An 18,335-nucleotide genomic window follows, 5' to 3' on the forward strand; every position below is an offset into this window, starting at 1 on the left:
TGCTGAGATCAGTGAATGAGAGTTGATTCTCTTTTCTTAAATTAGCACTGTTAGAAAAGAGCAGCATTAGTCATTGGTATGATAAGTCTGTACACCATTGGGCTCATTTTCAAAACAGAAAAACTTGTAAAAAGTGGCATAAAGCAGCATTTGGATGTTTTTCTCACAAAAACGTCCAAATAAGTATTTTCAAAACCTATTTTTAGACATTTTTCTATGAAGTCCGTCAGAAATGCGTCCAAATCTCAAGGGTGCATGTCAGAGGCGTGCTCAGGCCGGGACTTGGGCGTTCCTAAAACTTAGACATTTTTCAGCCATAATAGAACAAAACTGTCCAGGACTAAAACTAAGACATTTTGAGCTAGACCTGTTTTTATAACTAATAAGGCACAAAAAGGTGCCTTAAATAGCCAGATGACCACTGGAGGGAATCAGGGATGACCTCCCCTTATTCTCCCAGTGGTCACTAACTCCCTCCCACTCACAAAAAATGTGATGAAAAACGTTACTTGCCAGCCTCAGATGTTATACTCAGGTCCATTAGAACAGCATGCAGGTCCCTGGAGTAGTCTAGTGGTGGGTGCAGTGCACTGAAGACAGGTGGACCCAAGCTCCTACCTCCCCCTACCTGTTACACTTGTGGAGAAAACTGTGAGCTCTCCAAAACTCACCAGAAACCCAGTGTACCCACATATAGGTGCCCCGGTAGTGGTGTACATTTGGGGGTAGTGGGTTTTGAGTGGGTTTTGGGTGGCTCAGCAGACAAGGTAAGGGAGCAACAGTGAGATGTGTACCTGGGAGCATTTTATGAAGTCCACTGCAGTGCCCCCTGGGGTGCCTATTGCTGTCCTGGGATGTCAGGGGGACCAGTCTACTAAAAATGCTGGCTCCTTCTACATCCTAATGGCTTGATTTTGTGTGTTTTGCACTTGGTCTTTTTTTGGGGTGGGGGTGGGGTTGAAAATGGACCAAAAAAACAAAACATTTAAATCACAAAACCTTGTTCAAAACAATATTTTTGAAAGAAAAGGTAAGACGTTTTTCTTTTTTGAAAATGACCTTCTTTTCTATTTAGATTTTGGATGTTTTTTGCAAAACATCCAAAGTCGGACTTCAACATCATATCGAAAATGCCCCTCCACATAACTTAAATGCTTACCGTGGTATATTGAAAGCATCACTGCAAGAAATTGAAAACTAAAATTTGCTAATAAGCAGGAGTTGTTTATCCAGTTGTTTGCTCTGTCTTTTAGAAAGAAGTAATATACTGATCACTTTAATATATGTCTGCCTTGACCGTAATCATTGGTAATTGTAGGAGATAGGTAATTACTTAGACATGGAGGAGAGAAATGAGCTTGGATTAATACTGAGTCAGCTAGTTCCATGCATGATGTCTGCCACCCATCTATCAGATGATACAACTAAGCTTGTTTGCATTCTTATGTTCTTCCTGATCTTCCAGTGAGAAGCGCAGACTACTTTGCTGTATTCACCACATGCAGTGTTTCCTCTCCAGCTCAGCATCCATCATTTTTCTTTCCATTTGCCAGGTTTTTCAGCTACTCCTGCTGTATTGCTCATAATGTGAGTACAGTAAATTGCTCATGGTGGCAAATACAGCACCACCATGGTTGGCTTAGTTGATATTTTTTATTTTTAAAGTTCTGTTGGATGGATGTAGCTCGTATCTATAGGTTAATCATCTTTATTTTTTATACTAATCAAAATAAGATATCTAAATGGTTTACAAATCATAGGAACAAACGAGGGGGAAAAAAAGGAGTAGATAATACTACCTTCTAAAACAAGTAGAGCAAATACATATAGGCTAAGATACAGGATGTAAGGAGGAACAAAGGAAGAGATTGCTCAAGTGGCAATGGAGCCAGATCCATTCAAGTAATATGTTTTAACCCTCTCCTTAACCTTTTTGAATGAAGTCTCAGCATGAACATAGTAACATAGTAGATGACAGCAGAAAAAGACCTGCACGGTCCATCCAGTCTGCCCAAGAAGATAAATTCATATGTGCTACTTTTTTATTTGTACTGTCCTCTTCAGGGCACAGACCGTGTAAGTCTGACCAGCCCTATCCCCGCCTCCCAACCACCAACCCCGCCTCCCACCACCAGCTCTGGCACAGACCGTATAAGTCTGCCCAGCATTATCCCCGCCGCCCAACCACCAGCCCCGGCACAAACTGTATAAGTCTGGGTTGTTGATTCCATAATGTCGGTGCCACTACCTTAAAACAAAAGTGTACAGTGATGCTAAGGGTTCAAGTAAAATATGTCCTAGGCGGGTACCTGTGACAGTGGAAGATAGTGACTTGCCGATGATCATAACAAATGTCCATGGCAGAAAGATTCAAAGCCTGGCTTCCCTGCTTCTCAGCCCATTGCTCTAACCCAGGGGTGGGCAACCTCGGTCCTCGAGGGCCACAATCCAGTCGAATTTTCAGGATTTCAGCCATGAATATGCATGAGATCTATTTGCATGCACTGCCTTCTTGTATGCAAATAGATTTCATGCATACTCATTGTTAATACCATTACAAGGGTTTCACTTCATATTAGTTAGTCATCCTGTATTAAATACCCAACCACTAGACTACTACATATATGTTATAACTTTCAAAATATTTTACTCTTTATTTTTAATTTTTAAATTACTAACTACACACTCACACACAATTAATCTCACATCAAATATTCAAACATTGAACAGCCAAGTCCATAAATGTCTCTTTCACAAGCTGTAATCTGCAAATCTTCCCTGCTGTGTGAACACCATGGTTAATCCAACAATGCGATCTTCAATATGTTTGACATCCACGTATTCTGCACCAAGTCTATAGTCCAATCCTGGTTAGCTCAATCCAGTTCAGATGTTGAAAAAACTTTAAACAGCAACAGATATGGAATCTTCGCTGCTCACATCCCCTCTTTTCACAGAGCACTGTCTGAATATAGTTCACTCAGACATTATAACAAGCATCCATCCGGTCTCAACACTGGCCGTGTTTCAGTTTCCTTCCTCAGGAGACCTACTACAGAATATCAACAATTACTCCAAATATCGTACATCCCAAATATCTTAAATTACATTAAATCCAAAAAATCATAAACAAAACCTTTAACAGCTTCTTATAACTGGTACACCAAGGTTGCCCTCCATATACGCTATAACAGCTCACATCGGTTTTAATAAACCTGCATCTGTTCTTCTTATCCTTTTATAACGTCATCAATAGTGGCCAATCCACCTCTTTATTTAAACCTAAGGGCTCCACCGTTCGCCAATTAAATATCATTCTTTGTTCTCTCCTAATCAGCTCTCTTTCACAGTTCCTCCCCTCCCCTTTCCAACAGACTAGCACCACAAATTTTAGATCCTCAACAGTATGACATGATCGTAACCAATGAGAGACTAACAGAGTGTCAATTTTCTGAAGTCTAATATTGTAACATAGTAGATGACGGCAGAAAAAGACCTGCACGGTCCATCTAGTCTGCCCACGATAAACTCATATGTGTATACCTTACCTTGATTTGTACCTGTCTTTTTCAGGGCACAGACCGTATAAGTCTGTCCAGCAGTATTTCCCGCCTCCCAACCACCAGTCCCGCCTCCCATCACCGGCTCTGGCACAGACCCCGTATAAGTCTGCCCTCCCCTATCCTAGCCTCTCAACCACCAACCCCTCTTCCCCCCGCCACCCAATTTCAGCTAAGCTTCTGTGGATCCATTGCTAAGATGTTGTGCAATTCGTGTCTTAATCTTCCGAGTGGTTTCCCCAATATACCACTTGTTTGAATATTTGATGTGAGATTAATTGTGTGTGAGTGAGTGTGTAGTTAGTAATTTAAAAATTGAAAATAAAGAGTAAAATATTTTGAAAGTTATAACATATATTTAGTAGTCTAGTGGTTGGGTATGCATACTCATTGGGGAAATCCTGAAAACCCGACTGAGTTGCGGCACTCGAGGACTGAGGTTGCCCACCCCTAGGCTACGTCTCCCAAAGGACAAGCAAACTATCATGAACTTTTTAGAACACCAAGTTACTTATGTGCCCTCCACAAGGCAATCCAAATGCAGTGAGGAGGTGGCTTCTCAGTGTTTTCATTTATTCCAGTTACTAAATTATTTTGCAAAAACATCTACTACTGTCGCTTTCTTATGAGAGGAATATGGGTGCATGACTCAGATCAATGAACAAGAATGACCTTGTGTCTCATGTTAGATGTTAAAATGGGGCAGAATATGTCAACTTTGTGCTTTTGTTCTGCCTTATTCATTAAGATTTTTCTCCCATTCTTTCTGTGGGAGAAGACCTTGAGGAATCAGGCCCATCGTGTTTGGAAACATATTATCAGGTAGCTTTTTCAATAAACACTGCAGACTAAAAAATAGTGTGCTGCGTTAAATGCAAGGGGAGGTGTGTGGTTTTTTTAAATTTAGCCTGTGCCTTTTCCCAAGGTGAAGTTACATTCAGGCACAGTAGGTATGTCCCTGTCCCCCCAGAAGGCTTACAATTTAAGCATGCGCCTGAAGCAATGGAAGGTTATTGTCCAAGGTCACAAGGAACCACAGTTGGATTTGAACTGGGCTCCCCGGATTCTGAGCCCGTTGCTCTAAACATTAGACTACTACTCCACTTCTTTCACAGCTTTCTTAGATTTCCTGTATTTTATTGTCTTCTAATGGGACAGGAGGCTGAATTTTATGTTACAAGAGGGTTTATTTTTGCTTTTGGTTTATCTTTATCTTTTAACCAGCTGAAAGAGATGTGTCGTAGAGAATTGGACAAAGCAGAATCTGAAATCAAGAAAAACAGTTCCATCATTGGTGATTACAAGCAAGTAAGTTATCAATTAGCATGCTACAGGTAATCATTTTTAATTTAGAAATCTGTGAATGATAAACTAAAATCATAATGTTCACGTACATTGGACAAATTCAGATGATGATAATCCCTTTTAATGTATAAAGAATCTTGTATTTTATTGTTTACTCTCATAAGTTCTATCACCTTCCTCCTTGGCTAGCTTTTATAAGGAAGCCATCCTACACTTCTGGAAGCCATATCCCCTTCTATCTATATTCCACCACTGCTGCAACATCTCTTTTGAGGAGAGAAGCTTCTGCTGGTGCACCACTTGATCATCCAGTGAATGTAGGAGAGTCGTTCCTAGCTTGACCGTACTCTGAGGGATAGAGTAGGATGCATTTCTCATTTTTAGTAATATCTGCTGCCATGAGGGATAGAGTAGGATGACTCCCAGCTCAAGAATCTAATGTTTGGGGTACAGAGACTTCTCTGTACCCCAAATATTAGATTCGAGCTGGGAGTCATCCCCTGGTATCCCTCATGAAGGCAGATATTACTAAGAATGAGAAATGGCCATAGGTTACATGTCAGCAGCAATATGTACCATAAATGTAAATTTATACTGCTTGTCACATGCTTTGTCAGAGGAGCATCTGTAGACATCAAACCAAATGCCACTATGGCATGATTTTATCTTGTCAGGAGAGGAGCACCTCACCTGTCCTCTGCTATTTTTCTCATGCTGTTTTGTAAAGATTCAGATTTTTCATAGATTTTTTTTGTTTCTTTTCTAAGCATTTTTGGCTTTCTAAGCCAGTTCATTTAAAACCAAGACATACTTTTATCTCAACATCCAGTCTTTAACATTTAGGGCAGGGGTATCCAACCTTGACTGTAGCCCAGTCGGGATTCTGGATTTCCACAGTGAATATGCATAAATCTATTTGCATACAATGAATCTGATGCATATTTATTGGGAAAATCCTGAAATGAGGCCTGAGGCTGGATACCCCTGCTTTATGGTATACATTCTGAGAGGGTAGTGATAACATTTGTATAAACAAACAAGTCTGCTTGGGGTCTTCAGGCTTCTAGGAAGAAGTCTGCCAGGCAAACATACAGTTTTACATTTAGACGCTTAAATTTATGGTGCAAGGGCAAGTCTTCAGTTCCTTTTTTGAGTTTCCACCTCCTACATCTTCTTTGTAAGGTGATGTAGTTGAAATTATTAATATACCTCACCAATTGTTCTAATGGCTAGTTCGCATTATAGTCAATTGAGCTGCAGTTGGTGCTTTTACATTTTTAAAATGGGAACTGATTTGGTTTCAGCCTTTAGGTGTCAGGTTTGTGACTCCTTCTTTATTTGAAGTGGTCCAGAAAGGGCTTCACACTATTAAGGTATATCAGTATGGTTTTAATCCAGCTGATGATTGTCTTGGCTCTTGTGAGGTTAGATACCCAACCATTAGGGTTCTATTCTTGATGGCAGTAAGTGAAGTTCGGGCCTTAATGATTTATCCACCTTTCACTAACTTTTAGTACAGCAGGGTTAGTACCTAAAGTAGTGATAGACATCCACCTGAGTCGGTCATCCTTCCATCATTTTTCCTCACACCTAAGGGAGAAACTGGATTGCAAAGGATTTCTTGCCATTTAATTGAAGGTGATTGAAGTCCTTTGACAAGCCGCCTTCTTTTTGTGGGCGTTTCTGGATTTGGATGAAGCTCACTTCTTTTTAGTAGTAGCTCAAGGTAAGTTGCATTTAGGTACATTAGGGTATTTCCCTGTCCTCAGAGGGCTTACAGTCTAAAGGGCCATTTTACTAAAGCTTAACAAACGCTAAATGCTAAGATGCCCATAGGTATAAAATGTGATTAGATTGTGAGCCCTCCAGGGACAGGGAAATTCCCAATGTACCTAAATGTAACTCACTTCGAGCTACTACTGAAAAGTTGTGAGCAAAATCCAAATAAATACAGTGGTGGAAATAAGTATTTGATCCCTTGCTGATTTTGTAAGTTTGCCCACTGACAAAGACATGAGCAGCCCATAATTGAAGGGTAGGTTATTGGTAACAGTGAGAGATAGCACATCACAAATTAAATCCGGAAAATCACATTGTGGAAAGTATATGAATTTATTTGCATTCTGCAGAGGGAAATAAGTATTTGATCCCCCACCAACCAGTAAGAGATCTGGCCCCTACAGACCAGGTAGATGCTCCAAATCAACTCGTTACCTGCATGACAGACAGCTGTCGGCAATGGTCACCTGTATGAAAGACACCTGTCCACAGACTCAGTGAATCAGTCAGACTCTAACCTCTACAAAATGGCCAAGAGCAAGGAGCTGTCTAAGGATGTCAGGGACAAGATCATACACCTGCACAAGGCTGGAATGGGCTACAAAACCATCAGTAAGACGCTGGGCGAGAAGGAGACAACTGTTGGTGCCATAGTAAGAAAATGGAAGAAGTACAAAATGACTGTCAATCGACAAAGATCTGGGGCTCCACGCAAAATCTCACCTCGTGGGGTATCCTTGATCATGAGGAAGGTTAGAAATCAACCTACAACTACAAGGGGGGAACTTGTCAATGATCTCAAGGCAGCTGGGACCACTGTCACCACGAAAACCATTGGTAACACATTACGACATAACGGATTGCAATCCTGCAGTGCCCGCAAGGTCCCCCTGCTCCGGAAGGCACATGTGACGGCCCGTCTGAAGTTTGCCAGTGAACACCTGGATGATGCCGAGAGTGATTGGGAGAAGGTGCTGTGGTCAGATGAGACAAAAATTGAGCTCTTTGGCATGAACTCAACTCGCCGTGTTTGGAGGAAGAGAAATGCTGCCTATGACCCAAAGAACACCGTCCCCACTGTCAAGCATGGAGGTGGAAATGTTATGTTTTGGGGGTGTTTCTCTGCTAAGGGCACAGGACTACTTCACCGCATCAATGGGAGAATGGATGGGGCCATGTACCGTACAATTCTGAGTGACAACCTCCTTCCCTCCGCCAGGGCCTTAAAAATGGGTCGTGGCTGGGTCTTCCAGCACGACAATGACCCAAAACATACAGCCAAGGCAACAAAGGAGTGGCTCAGGAAGAAGCACATTAGGGTCATGGAGTGGCCTAGCCAGTCACCAGACCTTAATCGCATTGAAAACTTATGGAGGGAGCTGAAGCTGCGAGTTGCCAAGCGACAGCCCAGAACTCTTAATGATTTAGAGATGATCTGCAAAGAGGAGTGGACCAAAATTCCTCCTGACATGTGTGCAAACCTCATCATCAACTACAGAAGACGTCTGACCGCTGTGCTTGCCAACAAGGGTTTTGCCACCAAGTATTAGGTCTTGTTTGCCAGAGGGATTAAATACTTATTTCCCTCTGCAGAATGCAAATAAATTCATATACTTTCCACAATGTGATTTTCCGGATTTAATTTGTGATGTGCTATCTCTCACTGTTACCAATAACCTACCCTTCAATTATGGGCTGCTCATGTCTTTGTCAGTGGGCAAACTTACAAAATCAGCAAGGGATCAAATACTTATTTCCACCACTGTAAATAAAATGTTAATTCTGTTAGCGTGTGCTAAGCTTTAGTAAATGGGCTTCTAAGTTTGTACCTGAGCCAGTGGAAGGTTAAGTGACAAAGAGTAGCAGTGAGATTGGAACCCCGATTTCCCTGGTTCTCAATCCACTGCTCTAACCATTAGTCGTCCACTCCACAACAGCAGATCTGCAATTTTTATGAAACAATACCTCATTTCTAATTCTCTAGCACACTGCATGCACAACTCCCTTGTAGGACTGACTTTTGAGAGGCATTCCAGAACTCATTTTGTGCAGGTGACGGCACTGTGGGTTGCCACTTAAAAAGCAACTGTGTTGGAAGAGGTTTGCAAGGGTCTAACACGGAGCTCATTCCCTTAATTCTCTAGCAGTATTACCTCTATCACCTCATGGCACCATTCAGTATTTTGGTGCTACGAAGTCTATTATCAGGGTAAAGCCCTATTGCCTAGTCTACTAGAGCCTCTTTAATTTAATTTATGATATCTATGTTTCATGTAACCAACTAACCAGTCCAAGGTGTATTGGTTTTCACGCTTGTATTGTTTTCTCTTACATGTTTCAGCTTCATTGTTTGGGAGGGGAGGGAAGGAGAGAAGAAAAATGACAAAATAGAGGCTTTTCTGATAAAAGCATTGATTGGGGGGGGGGGTTCCCCCCTCCTCACCCATTGGATAGTTAACGCTGTCTGCCCTTTTTCTGTAACTGGTCCTATTTACGTGCCTTTGTTAATAGTGTTTGTCATCAAAGAAAGTGACACTGTGTGTACCGATCTTAATCAATCTCTGAAAATAAAAATTCAAATATCAAATTAGCCAACTATCTTAGATGTCATATGGCTCACTTCTGCACATGCTCATAAGCTTTTTACAGAAAACTTACTAAACATTGGTGTAACAATGCATGCAGCACAGGTCAATATGACTCATGTGTCATTCTATCATGCAAGTATTAACAGAGAATAAACTTTAGAATTGATTTCTCTACAACAATCTAATCCTTTCGTTTTTCAGATTTGTTCCCAGCTCAGTGAGAGACTGGAAAAGCAGCAATCATCAAACAAAACCGAAATAGAGAAAATCCGGGTGAGAAATGGGGTCTCATAGGGCAGTAAGTGTAATGTGTCAGGCTTTCTTCTAACATTTGTGTATAGTACTTGCATGAAAAGAATGGGATCCTCCATCTTTACTTTACACACTTGTACACCAGAACACACTACACTTTATTGCTTTGATAATGGACTCCATAAAATAGTAAATAGCAGATCTAAAACAAAATCAGCAAAAGTATTTTTCACTCCATGCTGAATCGAGTTGTGGAATTATTAGCCAGGTAGACTTGGGAAAGCCATTGCTTATCACTGGGATTGAGCAACAAAGGATGGATCCCGCTGTTTGGAATCCTGTTGGGTATTTGTGAACTTGGGATGTGCACAGTCAAAAAAAGTTCTGGTTAAGTTTCAAAAATGTTCTGTTTTTGTGTAGGGTTTATTCCCAGCTCATTTTATACATTCAGTTTAATAAAGTTGTTTTAACACACAGAACTTTTTATTGTTTGCAAAATGACTTATTGCCAGTTAATTTGTAGGTTAATGTATATTTAATCAATCTTTTATGCAGTAAAACTAAGGTGCACTAATGAACAGACACCCATGCATATCCTTATTTAGGACACCGATTAGCTATTACAGACAGAAGGCTGGACCTGATGAACCTTTGCTTTGACTCAGTGTGGCATATCTTCTGTTCTTAGGAACAAGCCACTGGTTCCCAAGCATGACGTGGGGACTCCCCAGCCAGTCAGGTTTTTAGGATAGTCACAATGAACATTCATGAGAGAGAGTTGCATGCACTATCTTCAGTGCATGCAAATCTCTTCCATGAATATTCATTGTTTATAATTTGTTGACTCCTGAAACAGGCATTTTTGTGCCAAAACGCAGATATCCCTCGAGTCTGAACAATAAATGTTTTTTTATTCTTCTAACTATTGAGGTTTTTTAGAATCTTTGTGTTGGAAATTGATTGTTCCTCCCCTCTCAATACATTTGGAAATATTTCTTTATTCTCTGCCACGTTTCTTTGATCTCTGACTACATTTCTTGTTAATTAAAGATCTTCTCCCTTTCCACCAAATTCAAAGAATAATTGCTTGGAACTGTCAATTCTTATCAGTGGCATTCCTGGGGGGGGCTGACACCCGGGGCGGATCGCTGATGCGCCCCGCCCCCTGGGTGCAGCCCCCCCTGGATGCAGCGCGACCCTCCCCTCCTGGCGAAAGAACCCCCCGGGTGCACGCCGCTGGGGGGGGTGCCGCGCGCCTGTCCTTCGTTTGTTCCATGCTCCCACTCTGCCCCGGAACAGGAAGTAACCTGTTCCGGGGCAGAGGGAGCATGGAACGAACAACGGATAGGCGCGCGGCACCCCCCAGCGGCATGCACCCGGGGCGGACCCCCCCCCCCCCCCCCCCCCCCCCCCAGGAACGCCACTGATTCTTATCAGTACCATTCTGGTGAAATGAGGATGTCCAACTGATCATAATCTTCTCATTCTCCACATTCTTTTCTGGTACAGCAATGTTATAGTGTTTACAAAGATTACATTGGATCAAAGCCTACTCACATGATTCTGTACCGGCAATTGTTATACATTGACCATGTCTCCCATTCTCCTTATGCTACCCCCTATCTTTTCCTTTCCATCTACGTCTACTTCCTAACGTTCATTTCCTTCTACACTCAATCTCTCCAATGCTTTATTTTCTTATCCGTTAACTCCATTATTATTACGTTTACTATTTATTTATTTTATTTATTTTATTGCATTTGTATCCCACATTTTCCCACCTATTTGCGGGCTCAGTGTGGCTTACAATACATTGTGTTAATGGAAGTACAATTTGTTACAACTGAATTGTGGTTACATTGTTATGCATTGAGTTTAAAACAGAGTCTCCGTATCGTTAAGAGAATAGTACAATGGAACAAGGAAGAACAACGGATACTGATAGGACTATAGAACAATAGCGCGAAAAACTTTCGGGTATAGCATTTTACCTGTAGATTAAGGTTTAAGTATGTATAATTTGTATAATCTTCTTAAAGACTTTGTAATTCTTTTTACTTGTTACTATGTAAGCCGCATTGAGCCTGCTATGTGTGGGAAAGCGCGGGGAACAAATGTAATAAATCAGATGTGCCACTTCATTGTGCCTTTCTATGTAGCATTTTCTGCCAGCAGAAATTGGCAGCTGGCAGATGCATAACCGTTTACAGCTCTTTCGTACAGAATCTAGTACTTTGACGAGGACAAGCAGGCTTCTATCTTCTCACGTGGGTGACGCTGATCCACGTTGCCTGGTCCAGCATTTTAACAAAGCTAAAAAGAGAGCTTTGTGGAGCACGAGCACCTTCCCGCCCGTTGCGCAAATGTGGTCTCCTGAGTTCTCTTTTTGTCTAAGCAAGGATAAGATGCGTTTTTATTTTTGTCCTCACCTGCCCGGTTTTTTGAGCGCTGTTTAGTGCCTTCCGGCTATTTTTCTACTCTTCCCTTGTGGCTCATCTAATTGGGCCTCTTTCAAACCCGGGAAGACAAGGCCATAGCGGAGAGATTAAATGAATTCTTTGCTTTGGTCTTCACCAAGGAAGATGTGGGAGAGATACTGTTGCCAGTCAATGCTGATGAGTTAGAGAAACTGAAACAAGTCTTTGTAAACATGGAATATGAAATAGAGCAATTTGACAAATTGAAGAGTAGCAAATCACCTGGACCTGACGGTATACATCCTAGAGTACTGATAGAATTGAAAAGTTAACTTGCAGAGCTATTGTTAGTAATATGTAATTTATCTTTAAAATCAAGCATGGTACCGGAAGATTGGAGGATGGCCAATGTAAATCCACTGCATATTCTAGCATAAGCAGCATAAAATCTGTTCTGTTCTGGGATCTTGACAGGTACTTGTGACCTGGATTGGCCACTGTTGGAAACAGGATACTGGGCTTTTTGGACCTTTGGTCTGTCCTAGTATGGCAATGCTTATGTTCTTATGAGTACTCGGTGGATTAAATGCTATATAAAATGGCACGAAGTCTTCCTAAAATATTCCTCGCTGGATCTTGTTATTAGTATCGCAAACTGTCTATCTTCATACTTCAGATGGAATGTGGTTTGCCACATTTTATTGGTGAACTCGATGTAGTCAATCAATTTAGAGTTTATTTTGTACCTTTGAAGGCAATTTATTATCCTCGAGTGTAGGAGGCTATTAAAAGCTTTCTTAAAATCAAATCATGTCATACTGAGATTTCTGCTTTTCTTTGCAGTAGCTATGATGACTTTATTTAGAATTAACTGGTTTTTGGTTATATCTACTCCTCTCTTATTGCCCTTCTGCTCTATTGTGATGTTAATTTGAATTAATATAATTGTATATTCTACAGTGAGCAGTTTATAAATTTGTAGGTAAGCAACTTACTGTGTTGTAATTTTGGGGGGACCGTTACTTAAATCTCCCTTTGGAAGGAGAAGTGTTCTTCCTGTTATTAGCCATTGTGGTGTTGTGTGTGGCCGCCAGATCAGTTGATTTTTGCAGTTTGTAAGGATTTGGAGTAGGGATGTTAATTGTTTGAGCCAAAAGCTGGGCACTCTATCTGGGCCAGTATGGTACTTCAGGCCAGTCTTCGATATTTGCCATTCCCAAACTCTCTGGTGTACTAGGTAGCCATTCTGCTTCTCAGTTGGTCAATAGAATCTCGGAAATTTCTCCAAAACCTTTCAGCTTTGGTATTAGTTGGTGGTATTGTCACTGTACTGGTGTTCTTTCCCAGTTCCCTGTAACTGTTTCAGATTCTTGCTGAATAGATTTTGGTACTTTGATTTTCTGTTTCCTTGATATCTTTGCAGTTTTTATGCTTCTGCTGCTACTTTCAGATTATTGGATCATATGAATATAAGGTGTTGTGTTTGTTTGTCTTGGATCTTTCTCATTATCTTAGGTGACCTTAATCCTTTAAGATACGCCTGTATCAAGGATAATTCTGCATGCAGTGATTCAAAATATTTTTTCAATGTGTTTTATCTATCTTTTTTTTTTTTCTGGCCTTGTGTCCTTTTTTGGTAGAATTCTCTCAATAACCATTTTTGTTGCACAGTATTGGATTTCATTTATCTCCATAATATCCAAAGATGGTTGCTTTATATAGATTACAGCCTTGTTGATTTTACTTATATTTCTTCCACCAGGCATTAAATTCAGCTTAGGCAGCCGTTCCTTTTCCTGTGCCCCAGCATATCTGTCACTTTCCATGCAGACCAGAAGCTGTACTCCCTGGAGCCTCATGTGACTGTTTAAAAAATATATATATATGCAATATACAAATTATTAATTGTTCTGTCTTTCTAATGATAGCAAAAAGTTGATGGCTGTGAACGGTGCAGAGAATTTTTCAATAAAGAAGGACGTGTGAAGATTGCCAGCTCTGCCAAGGAAGGTTCTGATGAGGACACAGATGAAGAGAAAGAATCTCTGAAGAACCAGCTGAGAGAAATGGAGCTGGAACTGGCACAGACGAAACTGCAGCTGGTGGAAGCAGAGTGCAAAATACAGGTACTGTAATAGGTTTTCATGCTGCACTTTTGGGTACACAGTTGGAACACTGAACCTTTCCTCTGCTTTCATGTAATAAATCAGGATATTTGTGGCCACTTAGTACTGGCTGTTCATATCTATTTTGAGGGAGTCTATTGTTGTTTTGGATGATCTCTAGTTTTATTTACTTACTTGGTCTAATTATAGAATGCCTTCCAGGCCCAATAATTAACACATTATTTAAAAATAATGATTGTAAATGTTGCAGTGAGAGACTAGTTGACCCATTCTTTCTACCATATTGAGACTTTGCTTGTTTAGTATGCCATACAAATACATATTGCCGAAATCAGCACCATGTTCTCCATATACACTCATCCATTTAGACTTTCATGTCCTACCCCCTTCCATTTCTTCTTGCTGTTACCCTCACTAGCCCTTCCTTCTCGTGCTCTGTCCCAAACGTTTTTTATATTCAGTCGTGGTTCTCATTGCTATTGTGTCTTTCAGTATCAGTTGAAAATATGCATCTTCTCTTATTTCCTATACATTGTTCCTTGAAAGGTCACATGTTGACCTATTGTCCTTGAATTTACTCTTCTATGGGAGATTTTGCTTTCTCAAACAATAAGAAAATTAAAGGAATTCCCACAACTTTTACTGGATGTGGTGTATTTGATACTCCTAGTAACGTAGATATTCTGTATTATATTTCACATCCTTTACAAACTGGGGTTTTGCTCGTCTGAACTTTGTCGTATGTTTCCAGGGTGGGGGTGGCAGCTGGAAAGAGGGCTGCAATGGCACTTCATTGTTGGGCCAATCTGCCTGCAGCTCTTTGGGAACATATTTGAGGGTGTGGATCCCAGTTTGAGACGCCATGGTTTAAGCTGTGATTTAAAGTTTATATGAGAAATAATTATCTCCAGATTAAGCATGTTATCAATGCATCATCAGCTTCTCTTTGAGCCTGTAGCCCTTCAAATGTGTGATTAACAGTAAGTGTTCTTTCCCCAACAGTCCTGCAGCAGTTGTATATCGTGATTTATTCTATGTTTTTTAAAATGACAAAATCTCCTCTTGGTTTCTTGAGGTGTCATAAAAATACACCTGATTCTTTAGAATGGGTCGATATTATGCTGATATACTTTCACAAGGTATGGTTGGCAGCAGTGACCTTTATCTCTTTAGCTTTCTGCACAAATTGTAATTAAATAGTAACGTTAGCCATCACAAACAGTATCATTAATTTTGACCCACTGTTGAATTTTTGCATCCAAAAGGAAATGAATAGAACACAGCAGTCCACATTCTGCCACAGCTGAAAAGCATTAGTAGAATAAATTATAGTTCTCAACTACTTTGCATATACATTACAGTAATCCCAAGCATGCTATAAAAGTTATATTGATTTACCCTTGCTAGCCACATAGGTCTTGTTTTACATCACTAAGAATGGACATAGTTATAATTTTAGGGGGTTACGTTATAATTTTAACAGGAGAAGAACCTCAGTCTGTTTTGTTTCTTTAGATATAGCTGTTCATGCCAAAGTTATTGATAAGCCTTGTGTTGTAGAAATTAAATTGTGATTAACTGTAATAGACAAATGTGACACTTTTGTTATTGATAGTGGAACACTGAGTGGAGCCTGGTGGTTAGAGCAGCAGACTAAGAACCAGAAAGGCTATAGTTCAGATCTTGCTGCTTCTACTGATACTATTTTTTATCTTGGTCAAGTTGCTTTATCCTCCATTGCCTAAGATACAACTTAGTATTTAAGCCTGCTTGGGCAGAGACCTGCCACTTGTACCTGAATATGTAAGTTACCTTGAGCTTATATAGGAAAGTCATTACATCTAAAATCCAAATAACAATGCCAATCAACAAGACTTTTATTTAAATCTCATGCATCCGAGAAGAAAACATCAGATCTGATGAGTGTTAAATATTCTTCTTGTTCAGGATTTGGAGCATCATTTGGGTCTTGCACTGAGTGAGGTCCAAGCTGCAAAGAAGACGTGGTTCAACAGGACAATTAGCTCCATAAAAACTGCGACAGGCGTTCAAGGAAAAGAGACTTCGTAAAGCAAAATGTTTATCAAAACACATCTTCTTCAGACACAATACCTTTTGTTGCCTTCCTTGGCCAGAGATTTTACATCGGTGACATGTAAGAGGACCAGTCTGTAAATAAACTAGAAACACAGCACTATCTGGAATTAAATAGGTCCGTGATAGAGTGCCGACATTCACATATACTTTTGAAAGGAAGAAAGCTTTCATACTACTGATATTTGACAGGTCACGTTATCTAGATCAAAATACCATGCTCATTTCCTAAACTAAACACTCCATTTTCTTGTTTATTTCAGCCTGAAAAATATAACAGAAAAAATAGGTACAAGGACTGAAACTGTAACATCAAGTTTACTTATGATAGGGATTTTTTTAATTACTATCAGTTTTTTTTAGAATTTATTTTGGTTATAATGTCACTAAGAATAAAAAATAGTTCTTTTAGATCTGTGTCAGTGCCACAAACCAGGACACTTACCTGCGGATAAGAGTTTTGAAGGCAAAAAAGGATTTCTGTACCAAGTGGTAAGTTGGGTCTTTCCCCATAAATTTTGGAGAAATCTGAGCGCATTGGGCTTTTTACTATAACTTCTTTGTTTGATATTTTTTATTGACTTTTTTATTGCACAACAGCATTCCACCTTCAATAGGTACCTGTATTTGGTGGAGATGAATGACTTCTTACATGAAATGTTCTGATGATGATAAAAAAAACACATTACCTTCAGCAAAACCTGTTAAGTAAAGCACAGCTAATGTTAGAGCTAATGCTCCCCATGTGTTCTCCATTTTGTATCCATTTTGCATTTTACACTTTACACATAGTCATCTCTATGCAACTGTATTTTGATCATGAGTAGTCCAGGCAGTTTTCATCTGGTGGTTCTGTGATTTCCCCCACCCCTAATCCTCACACATCAGAATGCCTGACCTGATGATGGTCTGTCCTGTTCTTCTGGACATTGGCAAATCAGTTCCGTTCAGTATCTTCAAGTAAGCCTTTCGATCCCAGTTCAGGGACAGCCACAGGCCGCTTACCTGTCACATTGTTAGGTTTATTTTCACACACGCTGCTTACCTCTAGAAAAAAGTTCTGTTATGTGTGGTAGCCAGCTCCAGCACGTTGTAAAGTTCTCTGTACCAGATCTTTTGTGAGGTTCTATGGGAGCTACCAGCAGAGGGATTTTAATTTTGCACAGAGGTATGAATGAGAAAAGAAAAAGATATTTAACAGAAAAAAAATCATTAAACTGTACATGCCATAATTTTTTTTTCTTTTTAACCTTTGTGCATGGTTTTATGGTAACCTAACGTTTGGGACAGGTGAGTTCTGGGGGTAGTTGGCACTGTATGAAACTGCACTCTTAGGTGCTGAAGAGAACACTGGGGGTTTTTTGTATTCATCAACCGATGGACTGTTGCATGTAAGTTCTCACCAGAAAGCTATTGAATGGAGGTTTTGCACCTTGTAGGGTTTTTTTTTTCTTTTAATTTATAATGGTTTGTGTTATGTTGACGTATCTGTTACATCGGTGACTAAAATCGGTGTGTGGTTTGAGCAAACAGATTATAACAAGAGGCACTGGTTTGTATATAAAACATTTGGTTTATTTTGTATTTCTACTTTTCATGGTTATTCTACTAATGCTAGCAAATGTAATGAGTTACTACAAACCTAACATGTTATGTCAAAGCTATTTCCTTAATTGCTTAAATTGTCTTTTGTTTAATACCAAAAAATACTGTAACTTCCTCTGGCATTTGATGTGTGGCCATTGTGGTAGAATAGGTGCAGCGTGTATACTTCACAAATTGAATTATAAAATAGTAGAATTATACTGCTGGTTCTCTGCTATATTTCATTTTACAGTAGCTCTAGACATTTTGCAGTGTAAAAGTGGAGTACCATCTAAATCAAAAAATTTAGGGGACACATCATAAATGATGTAGGCTGCATAATGAGGCAAACTGAAGACCAGGCACAGAAAAAAAAAAAAGAAAAAAGTATAAGATATGCAAATGTGAAAATGAAAAAGCTTAGGCACTCAAATGGATTTTATTTAGAGCTACAAGTTAATCTCAGTTAGCATTGCAATTAATGTATTAATCATTAATTGCAGTTTTTAAAAAATGGATCAGGTTGCTTCATCTCCTGTCTCCTCCAAACATCTCCTCTTCTCTCACTCCCCAACTCCTGTCCTCGGTATAATCCGGCACCTTTCCCCCCTACCCACGATTCTACATCCC

General features: G+C 40.0%; 1 protein-coding gene across 3 annotated transcripts in view; it reads left to right on the plus strand.

The window, feature by feature from the left end:
• The window catches only part of RABGAP1 (RAB GTPase activating protein 1), a 495,691-nt gene extending 477,765 nt beyond the window's left edge, over positions 1-17,926 (plus strand). For all 3 annotated transcript variants that reach the window (XM_030207329.1, XM_030207330.1, XM_030207332.1), the window contains 4 exons: positions 4,785-4,868; positions 9,434-9,505; positions 13,830-14,027; positions 15,975-17,926. In XM_030207329.1, the coding sequence (XP_030063189.1) occupies positions 4,785-4,868; positions 9,434-9,505; positions 13,830-14,027; positions 15,975-16,097 (477 nt within the window). In that variant the 3' untranslated portion in view covers positions 16,098-17,926. The remainder of the gene's footprint in view (positions 1-4,784; positions 4,869-9,433; positions 9,506-13,829; positions 14,028-15,974) is intronic.
• Positions 17,927-18,335: the final 409 nt, after the last annotated feature.

Source organism: Microcaecilia unicolor, chromosome 6, assembly GCF_901765095.1.
Source record: "Microcaecilia unicolor chromosome 6, aMicUni1.1, whole genome shotgun sequence".
NCBI classification, from domain to species: domain Eukaryota; kingdom Metazoa; phylum Chordata; class Amphibia; order Gymnophiona; family Siphonopidae; genus Microcaecilia; species Microcaecilia unicolor.